At 38.8% G+C, this 14,339-nt stretch overlaps 1 protein-coding gene across 2 annotated transcripts; it reads right to left on the reverse strand.

Annotated features, from left to right (window-relative positions):
• Positions 1-1,444: 1,444 nt before the first annotated feature.
• mphosph8 (M-phase phosphoprotein 8) lies at positions 1,445-14,015 on the reverse strand. Of its 2 annotated transcripts, none has more exons than XM_079619191.1 (14): positions 13,651-14,015; positions 9,712-9,861; positions 8,570-9,601; positions 7,948-8,038; positions 7,379-7,849; positions 6,497-6,619; positions 6,286-6,374; positions 5,807-5,947; positions 5,549-5,635; positions 4,350-4,504; positions 4,107-4,264; positions 3,893-4,017; positions 3,706-3,789; positions 1,445-2,640 (listed from the first exon to the last, which is right to left on the reverse strand). In XM_079619191.1, exons 1-14 carry the CDS (start codon positions 13,741-13,743, stop codon positions 2,599-2,601), a joined length of 2,841 nt encoding a protein of 946 aa, XP_079475317.1. In that variant the 5' UTR covers positions 13,744-14,015; the 3' UTR covers positions 1,445-2,598. The 2 variants fall into 2 exon arrangements, with proteins under 2 accessions (XP_079475317.1, XP_079475318.1); XM_079619192.1 differs by having other exon boundaries at positions 8,570-9,598; positions 13,651-13,994.
• Between the last annotated feature and the right edge of the window lie 324 nt (positions 14,016-14,339).

The raw sequence follows: 14,339 nt of genomic DNA on the forward strand, positions 1-14,339 counted from the left end.
CAATTTTAGAGCCGTTCATTCATAAATACGCAAGATCGCTGTGAAAAAACAGACCGGAAGACAACTAGCGCAACGCTGAAGAGGGGTGGGGCTTCATAAGGCCTAAATTACTTAATAAAACAAGTGACCCCTTTAAAGACCTCCTCGCCCAACACAAGTGCCAGTAGACACTGATGAGATCGAAAGAAGAAGCGAATCGAGTGACCCTGTTTCTCGTTGTGAAACAATGCAAAACATAAATACCTATGTGCTTTACAGCCGATACTATGCTAGGGTGCAGACATTTATTTCGACAAAACAGTACAGAGAGGCCTAATATTTTACAGTGATGTCTGTAAGAGATGATAGGCTAGACTAGAGTATAAACATTAACAAACATTTGTATGACAGACGCATGTTTTTGCAACAAACATTTTGTTTATCAATTCTGTTGATTTGGTCACAGGAGTCGCCAATGTTCTGTTTTGGCTTTTTAAAGACCCACTTTAAAGTCTCTTCTAGGCCAATGAATATATAACGTTACCCAGATTGCTACAACAAAAATAGTGTGAATGCTTTCATATTATTCTACATGTGACAAAGATTGATAATACACCAATGCATGTATACAAAAGTATGTTTAAACAGAATAACCCTGCTTGTTATAAGAGATGTTATATTTCCCATATTACTGTCATACATAGACATTTTTACCTGTTGACTGTTAATCCTATGTTCGATGTCATTAGACATCTAATGAACCAGGGGACTATACCATAAAGTAGTGGTCAAGAGAGAAGTGTATCATGTTGATTCTCTCGCAGACTGAATCGCAGTTTCTATAGGTGTGTTCGACTTGAAGCAGCACAGCGCAGACCAATCGGTGTATGACATCAAAGTAGCGTGAGAGAGATTCGAAAGCATATGGAGCCATCAGCTCTCGCTGTACTCAGATGTCATACACAGATCGGTCTGCACAGCGCCACATCAAGTCGAACACACCTAATATGTTTCAAGGCATATGATTAGCTGTTAGCAAGTGATGTCACACTTTCATGTGCACACACTCCATAGTTACCTGACAGGTAAAGTTTAAGGTACCAACAAAGCCTGATTGGATTTGTTTGGTATTGTCAACTCAAAACTAATCCTGTGACTGAGTTTGTTCAACTTCCAGCATGGTACAGACTTATTCCCATGTGTCTTTTTCTTGCTGCTCTTATAGACTATATAGTAAAGACATTTCTATCACAACCATCTCTAGTGTGTATGTTGGCTAACGGCCACCTTTTCCATCTGAACACATTCTAACATGCATTTGTTCTGAAATAGTCTTCCATGTTCAAATTAATGTGTATATTAAACTACAGGGATGAAAATCTATTGCTGTACCAGTTAAGAGAACCGTTTACTCCTTTAGAAATGTTAAGGTAGCTATATTGAAGAGGAGTGAAGACAAAATATTGATTGTTATGGAAATATATGTACAGTTTATTTACTGCAGTCAAAAGAGGAAGTGAATCAATGAGCAGTCTTTCACTTACTAATAGTACAATGACGGGACAAAGAGAGGTAGGCCATGAACAACAGCAAAAAAAAGAACTCTGCACTTATAAAATTCATCAAGATGAGCCCAGCTGTAAATTCCCAATCTGACTCTTAGTTCAGTCATAAAAGATTTTATGAAAACTACACTCATGTGACTTATGATCAGTATGAAAAGATGACCAGAGCTCATGTGCTGCAAAAAAACAAAATCTAATAAGAAATTAAACTGAGCTAATGAACAACCTGCCTGACAACAAATAGGTGCACACATAAAAAGGGTCACGTTCCCTACTAATCAGCATTAAAAGAACCGTTTCTACTAATCACTCCTACTTGGATGATTTCAACCTGTGTGGATCCTCCTCTCAATGCAAACACAAATTAGCCCTTAAAATACTTCACAAACCAAACGTATACATTCATACATTTCTTCAACTATAATGGCTTAATTTTAGTCCAATTTAGGATGCACACCATTTGTTCATGCTTTTTAAAAACAATCAAATTCTCAGGAAACATACAGCACCCACTCTGGTGTTCAAAGTCACAGTTGGGTCCAGTCTTTTCTCAGTCCCATGAGCCAAAGAAACAGGGAAATGAGAACTGCTTGTTCATTCCTTCATACACTCAGCAGAAGCAATGCAGACAGGAACATCAGACGAGTGCGTGGTCGGGTTAAACCCACAGAAAATAAAACAGAGGGTGAAACTGGAGTGATAAATTATTCTATTTGAAATAAAAAATAATAATAAAAGGAACACTTTACAAATAAGATTTACAAATGACAAGATACAAGCCCAATGTGTCACTTCATGCTGACCTCAGTTGCTATTCAGAAAACAGATCTCCGGAAACTCGTTACTACACTTAACCAAGCGCAAATTTAAGGTCACACTGAGATTTGTGACTGTTGTTATTGACCTGTTAGTACTTCAGTCTTTCCCCAAAATACAACAAAACCGTTTCTAAACTGTGTCCTGCTCAGCATGTATCAAGTGTAGGAAAAGTCTCAGTTCTTGGAGAGGCCGAGCTCCTGCAGTGACATTTGACCTGGAAGGGAGGACTGTGGCATCACTGTAGCTGGACTCTGTATGCACAAATGAGGAGTTTAACCTGTGGAAAGACAGAAACACATTCCCTGATTAATACATTTAAATAAATGATCATAAAGCTTGCTTGGCTCAGAATTCCCCCTTTTCCATGATAAGGACTTTTAAAAATCAAGTGAACAAATCATTCAGTGATTTGTGAATTGATTCGAATGTATAAGAAACAATAAAAATAATTACATGGAACTATTCTATGAAAAAAACAGAAGCTATTATTATTAATATATCACCAAAACAACATTAAAGTTGCAATGTTGCGGAAGTAGCGAAAGACCTTTTCTTCCGTGTTGTGATTGTGGAGAACATTTTTGATGAAGAATGAAAGGGTCTTTAAAAGAGTGGTAATGAAAGTGTTTTAGTAGTTTTGCTTAATTGTTCTTTTATGGTCTCAAAATAATATGCTTCTCACATGCTTACATATAAATGCTACTCACATTATTTAAAAAGCCTAGACTTTAGTAATTAATATGAAAATATTGTCAGCAGCAAGTCAGGCCAGTATTGAGTGTAATCAATAAGAATGTAGAATCCTGTTGAGCAAATGCATGTCTCAACTTGATTTTGAACATAATCTGCAAGGTATGAATGCATGTGTATTTTTCTCGTCGTTGAGCTGCTCTTGACTCTCGGCCGGCCGCTAATGAACCTTTTTACTGCAAAGAGTAACTTGGGAGTGGTGTCTTAATGCTGAGCAGATAAGGAAGCACTAATGTATCTAGCACACACTTTGGAAGTGGTAATGCAGTGATAGTGGCTTCTTGGATGGGGCGCCGTCCTCCAGGTGGTTATGGTCCACCATAGGCAAGAATTACAAGGCAAAAAAAAAGTAAATGTGCACGGAGGAACCGTTTCCAATAATATTATTACTATGCATTTAAAAACCCCCAGATAGGATCGACTTAAACATTCCCTGATTTCCAAAGAACCATGGGAACCAAGTTAGCTACAAGTTAGATTATTTTACAGATGCCATGTCCCAAATATTCACTTGCTTTGGTGCATGTTCGGGCATTTATATAGCAGTATCTAAACTCTCATATAAATACTAATGTGTAACAGTCCCAATTACCTTAGCTGTTGGGGACTCTGCCAGACGAATGAACAGTTTGTTGGCTCCTTGAACAGGACTGAAAGAGTATATGAAATGGCTGTCCTGCAGGGGGATCAGAACGCAGATTGTGAGAGACTGCAGGCATTCAACAGAACAAAGACATGATACATTTGCACAAGGATCATTCGCGACATCAGTGTCTTACCAAGAAGATGGGCAGCTGAAACTTGTCATTCAGGACGACAGCATGGACACTACAGGGCCCGCAAAGTCTAGCTGTGATCTCATTAAGGAAGTTTGCGTGGAAGATGAAAAGCAGTATGCCAGATCCTGAGACAGAAAACACAATAATGACACACTTATTTGGTAAATAAAATGGCAATTACTGAGACCAGAAGAATTTGAAGCAAGCCTCTCACCTTCTCCGGGTGTGTGTTGAGGGGGTTTGTAGTTGAACTCCAGTGAAAAGTCTGGTCCCTCACATAATCTGTGGCAAGCCAGAGGAAATACAGGTTCCAGCAGGGCCAGCCGTGTTTCAAAATAAGCTCTGATTGTCTCCTCCGCCACTGTTGATAACCTGTGAGATACATTTCACACATGCATCTTATTATTCAAATATACACACGGCAGTGTTTGAAATAATGCAGCAATAAAATACTCACGTTTGCATGTGGTCTTTGATGAGATCATGTACCATCTCATTTTTGCTAACTTTGGCACAGTACAAGGCAGTGGTCTTATGTTTAGACAGGATGTTGCAGTCAGCCCCATATTCCAGCAGGAGGCGAACCACATCTGCATTGCCCCTCTTACAAGCCTTAGAAGGAAAAAAGACAACTATCAGGACTTAGTAGATAACAAAAGTTATTACTTAAGTGCAAAATATCTAACAGCTAAAGCACAACTTAAAGTAAAATAAATAAATAAAAGCTACAGTACAAGTGTATGACTTTTTTTTATTTAAGGAATTAATACTTTTATTAAGGATAGGATACATTAAATTGATCAAAAGTAAGGGCATTTACATTGTTACCAAAATAAGATATTTCAAATAAATCATGTTCTGTTGAACTTTCTATTCATTATAAAAAAGGGTGGTTATGGGTGCCTAACCTTACCCAATGATTATAAAATTTGTCTAATTTTAAAAACATTTTTATTACTAGAATTAAAGAGAAGATAAAAAAAAAATCTAAATAGGCATTATTTATTAAATAAATGACTGTAGTATTATGACTCTCACACTCAGACACAAACACAATCACTGTGTGCGAAACTACCTAATGACACATTCGGAGGGGACTGAAGGGTTAATCAATCAACAGATTTTTAAAAAATGAAATGAGTTCCAAATGAAAATTATTTTTGAGCTAGACACTTTTCAGGGCTTCAAAGCTCTAATAGTGGATGGCAAAGAGTAAAGATGGAAAAAAAATAGGACGATCATTTCTGAAAGGAACTCTCTGTCCTCCTCTTATGTTTCTGAACATTCCCCCCCCCCCCTCCCTCCTCCTCCCTCCTCTCTCTCTCTCTCTCGCTCTCTCCATCTTCTTAGAATTGTCTCTCATCCCTCACAGTCACGCGTACAGAGCACACATCCTTTCTTTTCGAAATAACTTCACGTCTTTGTTAGCTGTGGCCTGAATGGTTTCTGTGCAGATTTAAGTGGTGTCATAGGATTATGTTTTAAATACATAAACGCACATTTAGCAAACATATGAATGAGTGAATTATCACCTCAGTGATTACATGCACTTTCCAATAATAAGGAAGGTTTTACAGAGGGGTTTTTGTCAGTTTTTTCCAACAAGGGGATGCCACCCTCCCTCAAATCGAGCCCTGGATATCACAACCTTCTCACCTTCATGAGAGCCGTTTCTCCACCCAGAGTTTGAGCATTTACAGATGCTCCTGCCTCCAGAAGAATGGCCACTGTCGTCAAGAAGTTCTGCAACAAACATGATTTATACAAGAGACGGTTGAGGGCTTGAAATTGAATGCTTAACTATAAACAAATATAACAATACTAATCAAAATATGCTAATACTCTTTTGTATTTAGTGGTTGAATTTAAACAGCCATTGTGAGTGTTCCTGAATTGAGCAGTGTTGTTCTTCACCTTTTCAGCAGCATGCATCAGGGCAGTGGTGCCATTCTTCTGTCTGGCGTTGACCTTCACTCCTTTCTTAATAAGCAGCCTGAGGACATCATCTTGACCACCTGCAGCAGCCAGCAGTGTTAAGGACATCCCACTAGAGTCCTGCAGATGGCAGCACAAACAAAAAAATAGTTCACATGTAATCATCTCAAATACCGCTTACTTTTCTGGACCCAAAAAGCATCTTTCTTCACGGATTCAATTTCAATTACATTACGTTCTAACAGATGAACAGAAATATTAACATAACTTTCTGCAGCTATTATAGACAAGTATGTTAATTTGAGTGAAAACACCCATTCCTGCTCAGTGAGTGATGTCAACCCAGGGATTGAATGATGAATTGTTGCATGACCCAGTTTCTTTGACGAGTCATTATAACAGATTTCAAGACAGACACAGTCAGAGATGGAAGAGAGAAAGAGAAACAAGTAGCATACCTCCTGGTCCAGATTGTAGTCCTCTTTGGAACTAAGTGCACGTTTTACTGCCAGGTAATTCCCATTTTTCACTGCTTCTCGCAGCTCAGCTGAGAGTTAGATGGTAAATAAAGAGCAAAAAAGAAAAGTAGAGGAAAAACTTGTGACTCAAAACTGAATGTTACAATAAATGAAGGATGGTGCTATTATTTTTTTCATGTATATCACTCACCGGGAGTTAAGGCTAGCGGAGAGAGATTCTCATCCTCTCCATTCAAATGTTTCTGAAAGTCCTCCAGTGTCATCCAGTCCAGCTTGAGCTCCAGCCCAAGATTAAGAGATGGCAGTCCCCTGTCTGTCACACAGAGACACATGGTTACTAGTGTCCCGGGGTGATCTGGGACTCAAAAACAGCTTGGGATCACCACTATCTTAATCACATGCAAGCCTATAATATAATAGGCAAATGGGTATGGGTCACACAATGTGTTGCTCCGCTCAAAAATAGCTAAATTAAGTCCAAATTAGGGCTGCATGATTTGGGGATTTTTTATTATTATTGCCATTTCTCTGATAAAAAGTGATTTAAAAAAAAAGCACCTGGTTAATGTGGTGTTTTGCAGAGTTATATTGTATTATATACATTATATATACATTAATTTCACTATAAAATACCAACAATAATAATAACTATTTTAATAATTTTTACTAAAAACATATACTTAAGAAATATTACTATTGTAATACTTCATTGTAAAATAAAAAAAGTATTTAAGAAAAATAAATTTCTTTGCAGTGCAAATTTAAGATTAAACTTTAAATGTATAGCTTTCTTAATTATTCCAAACATTAAACCATCAAGCTTATATTTAGCCTTTTCAAATGCAGGTTGTAAGCAACCCAAACTCAACCAGAGATGAGTTTGTGTGGATCATTTACAGCGAACCAAGCCGCTCTGAGACACTGAAAACACCGGATCATGACATGACGCTCATGTAAAAGAACACATCGGCGCACCTCACTTCGAAACACACAATTTGATAATCGCACATATTGCTCAAGACATGTTTTTAAAAGTTGATCCTCTTTTAACTTTACATTGACAAGTACAAACCAGGAGTTTTGTCTGAGCGCTCCATGGTCTCCTGAGAGTCCTGATTGTCATCGCAGGCGGTGAAGACCCGTGATTCACTTCTCCTCCTCTTGTCCTTCCATCTGGAGTCTTCTGTAGAGTCAGGAGACGCTATTGACTCCGTCATGGACTTCCTTTCCAGCCGCTCTTGCCGGGCTTCTTCTGCCAGTCTCTGTGCCTCCTCCATGCGTGCTTTTCTCTCCCGTTGGGCTTCCTCGATTCTTTCTTTCTTCTTTCTCTCCTCTTCTTCAATCCTTTCTTTCCTCCTCCTCTCCTCTTCTTCCATCTTTTCTTTTCTCTTCCTTTGCTCTTCCTCTCTCTGCTCTCTTTGTAATTCCTCCTTAGACTTTGGGGCCGGCTCATCTGATTTATCACTTTTCTCCATCTCGGATGCTCCCTTCTCCTGTTTCTCGTCTACTTCCATGGAGACGGGACTCTGGCTTGGTCGTGGCGCTGGTAGGAGAAGAATGCATTCGTTAATATCAGCTGATCAAACAAAAAGCACAAGACCAGCTAATAAAGTCATAAAGTCAGCTACAATTGTATTTTACCATCTTTTGCCTTCTCTGTCTTATCCGAGTCAGGTTTCCGTGCAGGAGACTGCTTTGACAATTTAGTTTTCTTTTCATTTTTCCCTATACCCTGTAGAACAAGTAAAAAAAAAAAAGTCAAATCACAAACATTACACTAGATTATTTACATTTTCCCAGTAAGTAAAATAAAAAAATAATTAATTTACACTACAGCTGAAAAGTTGAGAGTCAGGAAGATTTTTTCAGGAAGTAATTCATATTTCTAATCAGCAAAAATGCATTAAATTGATCAAACGCGAAAGTAAAAACAGTTACATAGTTACAAAGGATTTTTCTATTTAAAATAAATGCTGTTCTTTTGAACTTTATTCAATCATCAAAAAAATCGGTTTCCACAAAAATATTAAGCAGCACAACTCCGTTCAACATTAAAAATGATAAGATATGTTTCTTGAGCACCAAATGAGCAGATCACTAAAGGATCAAGTTTTAATGTATTTTTGATTTTAAAAAAATGCAGCCTTGGAAAGAAACTTTTTTTCAGAAACATACAGAAAGAGAGAGAGAGAATTTGACAAAACTGCCAAAAATAAGGAAAAAGGAAGAAAATGGGCTCCATCAGAGCTTTAAAGACATGTACCTTTGGAGTTGCATTCTTGTTCTGGTCTGCTTGTCTCCTTGGTACACGATCTTTTGCCTCACAGTTCAGCAGGAACTTCTCAAACAGGTTAGAGGCACCACCCTTCTCACCACCTTCTTTCGGCTCTTCCTCTTTGGGTTTGATTGGGGCTGTAGATGCTGTGGAGGATGAGGAGGAGGAAGATGCAGATGAGATCCGCTGAGAAGGAAGGGCTGCTTCTTGCCCTTTGCTTTTGACCTTTGACTTGGGTGCGGATGTGGCTGCCCCGGTGTCACTGGAATCGTGCTCCTCCTCACTGCGAGAAGACTTGCTGGTGCTTTTGCTACCAGTAAGGCTCTTGAGTTTGTTTAAACCACTTTCTTTGAGCACAGCCGTTGAAACCTCTAGTTTTTTAGGCTTCTTCTCTTGAATCAGGTCTTTGAAACCTTGCAGTTTCGGGCCAGACTTGGTCTTCTTCTGCTTGGACAGCTTGAGGTCGCCTCCACTCTCACTTCGCACAGATTTGTCTGTGGATTTTGCTGTCGTGGTTTTGGAGGAATCATTTGTTTCTGTGTTTGTCGTATCATCCGTGTGGGACTCAGAGGGCACATCGCTCTTATCATCATCTTCGTCAGAGGAATCAATCTCTTTTTTTGACTTGATTTTTTTTTTCTTGTGGTCGTCTCCGCTTTCTTTCTTTTGTTTTCCTTCATCTCTAGGTTTGTTAAGCTTCTTTTGTTTCTTAGGAGTAATTGGGGCATCGTCATCATCTGATTCAATGAGCCTCTTCTTAGTCTCTTTTTTAGGAGGTGCAGGGGAAGGATCCCTGCTCTCTTCCTCCTCCTCATCAGACTCAGGCGCAGGCAGAGGCTTGTCCTCCCGCCATTTATCCTTCTTTTTCTTCTTCTTTTCCTTCACAGGCATCTCATCGTCTGATTCTTCCACTTTCTTCTTTTTCTTCTTCTTCTTCTTTATAGGTGATTCTTTAGGTTTTTCTTTATCGCTTTCACTCTCTGAGTCGGCATCGAACAGATCACTCTTTGTGGGCAGCTTCTAGGTACAATGAACAAATCAGTATTCACAAAGCAAGGAAACCAGACATTGCATTGTCCATACAAGTTCTTAGAAAAACTACAATCATGTGAACATCTTAAAAGTCTCACCATGCCAATTTCTATCTTTGGCTTAATCTCGGCCAGGGCCTTCTTGTAGGCCAGCAGCACCTCCCTGCAGTCGTCCAGATGCGCCTCAGGCTCCCAGGTGTCATCGTCCGATGAATAGTTCTTCCAACGCACCCGATACAGCATCACTCCCTACAAAAATGTTATATGTCAAAGATCATGGCCTGTCATTAGGTTATCTACAATCTCCAAACAACAATGTCAGTAATATTAATGAATAAATGGGAATAGGAGCGGGCTTCACTCAGTGATTAAAATAAACTTTAAGAGTGCTGGCCTGAATAATTGGAATAGTTTGAACAGGAGAGAGGCCGCACTATGCATAAATTATATTTTTATTTGCACAAACGCGTTTCGGCGCGTGCCTTCTTCAGTGTGGCACACTGAAGAAGGCACGCGCCGAAACGCGTTTGTGCAAATAAAAATATAATTTATGCATAGTGCGGCCTCTCTCAGTAATATTAATGAAAACATACAGCTTTATACACTCATTTAAGGGTAATGACAAACAAAAATTTCTTCTCTTCTGTGTCAGTCTCTTAGTATTGGCCGGATCCTGCGTCAGCATCACACGCATGCGTGAAAAGCGTCAGAGAAGAAATTGTTGAATAAAAGTTGTTTTTTTGGCACACAAAAAGTATTCTCGTCACTAACATTAAGGTTGAACCACTGTAGTCACATGGACTATTTTTACAATGTCTTCTTTACTACCTTTCTGGGCTTTGAAAGTTGCAATAGCGTTGCAGTCTATGAGGGGGTCAGACAGCTCTCGGATTTCATCAAAAATATCTTCATTTGTGTTTCGTAGATGAACGAAGGTCTTACGGGTTTGGAACGACAAGTGGGTGAGGAACTAACCCTTTAAAGCAGTAGGCCCTAATTAATGCTCAGCAGCAGACACATCACAAGTGCCACAGGATAGTTTCTAAGGGAAGTTCATTATCTGCTGTGTTGCTAAGTAACAAACACAGCTGATTCCCTTATTTTTTCTCTTATTTCCTGTGACTCTAGCTGGAGGATTAATAATAGCTGAAGATCACAGCCAAATGATATGTTTTAATCACAATCAACTGGTGGTACAAAGTGGATGGGCTCTCTCTCTCTCCATCAACTGGTATCACAACACTGACAAGCAAACTCAACATTTTGTGGCTCTTGTATGTAAATCCACATCTATCTGTGTCTTAAAGCAAGTAATAGGTTCACACATATGTAAGAGCCTTGACTTAGATTAGAGTCCTAATTTCCTGCACAACTGCCTCTGTGCAGGAACAAGCAGCAATGAGAAACGATTCATAACTGTATTTATGTAAACAAGCAAGTTAAAGACATGATTGTCAGTGTGTGTCTGCCAAAGCGCAGATGTCTACGAAACACAGGCTGTCAGTTGAGAGTGGTTATTATTGGCTGACAGCCATTACTGACTGACTTGTGTTGCAGGCAGTATGAATGGACACCACTTGAATAAAAGACCAACACACAGAGAAACAGAAATACTTCTCACTCAAAAAGCCTCATTACATGCCTTCCACGCAGAGTAAGAAATGAACAAGGTCTCAAAACAGAAATGCCACAGGAAGTGACTAAAATGCATTATATATTTAAAATGTAAAGGCAAAAAAAAAAGATTAATACAATTTAAAATAGCTGGTTTCTATTTTAATAGCCTATATTTTAAAATGTAATTTATTCCTGTGATTGTAAAGCTGAATTTCCAGGATAGTTTCTTCTGAGTCACATGATTCTTCAGAAATCATTCTAATATGCTGACTATGGGGTTGGGAATCGAAAATCGATTCCAATTCTGGAATCGGATAATTAAGATCAGAAATGGGATACTTGTTAAAAAATAAAAATTCTGATTACTCTTATCGATTCCTTTATGTGCATTTTAATGACTTTAAACCATTCAAGTGAGGATAGTCAATGTTAGCCTTTGAGTTATGACATATTACGCATTATTTACAGATAGTTTTGAATTTAGCCTAAATGTTGAATAGATTTGATATGCAAAGTCAGTGCACGAGGGAAAAAAAGCAACTAAGCGAACAAAGGAAGTCAAGAAGGTACAGAAAGAAAACCTGTCATAATTTTACGCCATCTTACCGGAGCATTCAAATGCACAAATATTTTTTATAATAACATGAGCCTCTCACATACACTTACTTCACACATTACAGATAGTGACTGCAGTAGAACTGGCTCCAGGTCAAAGGGCACTGAGCGGTACAAAATATCACATGCTGTGTGTTATCGGTCCTCTAATCACTGACCTCCTCAAACTTTACCAAGGCTTTATTGATCTTAACCAACAGGGTTTCATCTGCAACAGGGTTTTTCTGTCACTATCCATTTTCAAGTAAACTTTTTTTCTGCTCACCCCACTCCATTATCTGTCTTATTTTCCTCTTCAAGTTATTTAAAAAAAAAAAACTTAACCCTTGTCCTTTGAATACTAATGATATACAGTTCCACTCACCCACTCTCTCTCTCTCTCTCTCTCTCTCTCTCTCTCTCTCTCTCTCTCTCTCTCTCTCTCTCTCTCTCTCTCTCTCTCTCTCTCTCTCTCTCTCTCTCTCTCTCTCTCACACTCACACACACACACACACACACACACACACACACACACACTATTTCTAGATTAGGCACTGTTGAATGTAGCCTCACCAAAATAAACGGAGGCAGTCTGGCATGAAGTGATCAGTCTCAGTTTTTCTTGTATTTTACATACAGTCTCCAAAAAATCATTCAGTCAGCATTTCACATATGCTGAGGTAACCTAGCATCTTCAGACATGAAGGTGATGAAAGTGGTCTCTATGTAATGTGATATTTCTCTCTCTCTATGAGAACCCAAGGGATCAGGGGAATACAGATCCCAACCACACCTTGATCTCCAAACCACCTTCAGAGCAAATGGATGTCTAAAACGGCTTCCCACAGTATAGTAACACTATTCAGGGTCTGTTGCTACAACTTAAAATAATCTAAACAACCGAATAATAACTACATTCTAATAAAATAAACGACATCTAAAGAAAATGCTGAATCATTGTTATGCATTCCCGTAAGTTCATGCATCAAGGACAAGGTCTACCAGGACACACGCGACTAATCTTTCACGCATTCAGAGTTTGTAAGAGATTTATTTGATAATGATTTTACACAGTGAATGTGGACATGCATCGTTTATTGATCACTTATCTGATCTGAAGGATGTACACAAGACTTAGTCCCTCTCTTTTCAGACAAAGAACAAAACTACTTATGATTCTACCGTTCAGATTCTGTAGACAACCGGTGCATAATAAACCCTTGGGTGACTGTCACTGCTGTCAATATTGTTTTCCTCCGCATGAAACACCACTGGTCGTGTTCGGCATTTATTTTAGGCGTGGGTAGGTTTAAATGAGTAATTTAGCTAGATTTTAAGCGGTTGTGTGATGTAAACAACAGCACAACGCCTTTGGAAGTCAATTTGTCTCGCGCCTCTGCTTATGGCTCAAAGCGGGCGGTGAGCTGCTAACCGTCAGAAAGTTACAACGAGTGTATAACAGCCTCTCTGCGCTGCGGAAAGTTTGTGTTTTAAGGCGAACAGGCCGTAAAATGTCCCTTTTGACAATTTATTTGGCTCTTTTTCTACTAATTATGTACGTATCTGCAGTATTTACCAAGGACAGTAATACTAGCTAGATGCTAAGTCGCTAGCAAGATGTCATCCAACGCGCTGCCACACACTCTCTCTGCGCTGCGGGAAGTTTGTGTTTTAAGGCGAACAGGCCATAAATGGTCCTTTTCGATTATTTCTTTGGCATTATCCTACTTATACACGTATCTGTACTATTTACTAAGGACATTAAAGGCTACATGCTAAGTCGCTAGCAAGATGGCATCAGAAGCGCTGCCACACACTCTCTCTCACCTCCTCCACTCGCGTGTCAATAATCCTCTCCACTTCGTATACATCTTCTTCTTCGCTGTCTCCAGGCTCCGCTCTATCGGCTCCGGAGGCCATTTATGCTTTAATCAAGCAAAATATTGACGCTACGTGTCGTATATATGTGTGCTAAAAGCATAAACGCCGCACGGCCGCCGAACTAGTGCATATAGTGCGAACCGTCGCTGATAGTACTCGTTGTTGCCAGATCGCGCAAGAAAAAACACGCAATTTGTCCTCGGAAAAATAAACGTATATTACGCGGACATGGCAACACGGGTAGTAGGCCTACCACAACAGACGGATGGTGTGTGTGTGTGTGTGTGTGTAAACGGTGACATGATATGACTGAGGTTATCTTTTCCCATTGCTAAATATATCACAGGTGACAATAGAAAAATTAGTTGAAGGGACTCTCTCAAATAGCCGATTTTTTGTTTTACTTTTCAATAAGATTGAAATGAATTTTACAAATTTAAAATAAATATTTAATTTATATTATAAATCATTTTATAATTATATTTCAATAATATGAATTTAGATAGGCTATTTATAAATAATACAGCTATTTTTGTATCACTTTCAGTAGCATTAAACTGTTAAATGTAAAAATTTGTTAATAGCCTACAATAGTTAGATAACTTGAACTAACAATGATCAGTACTTTTACAACA

The sequence above is a fragment of the Phoxinus phoxinus genome (genome assembly GCF_949152265.1).
Source record: "Phoxinus phoxinus genome assembly, chromosome: 7".
Taxonomy (NCBI): Eukaryota; Metazoa; Chordata; class Actinopteri; order Cypriniformes; family Leuciscidae; genus Phoxinus; species Phoxinus phoxinus.

Bases quoted from the DNA above. Each gene is read 5' to 3' on its own strand.
- mphosph8 (XM_079619191.1), bottom strand. From the start codon at position 13,743: ATGGCCTCCGGAGCCGATAGAGCGGAGCCTGGAGACAGCGAAGAAGAA. The intron at 6,620-7,378 runs GTTTGTACTTGT...TCTGTGTGACAG, and splicing joins GCGCTCAGACAAAACTCCTG to ACAGGGGACTGCCATCTCTT. The intron at 6,375-6,496 runs GTGAGTGATATA...TCTAACTCTCAG, and splicing joins TCCGCTAGCCTTAACTCCCG to CTGAGCTGCGAGAAGCAGTG.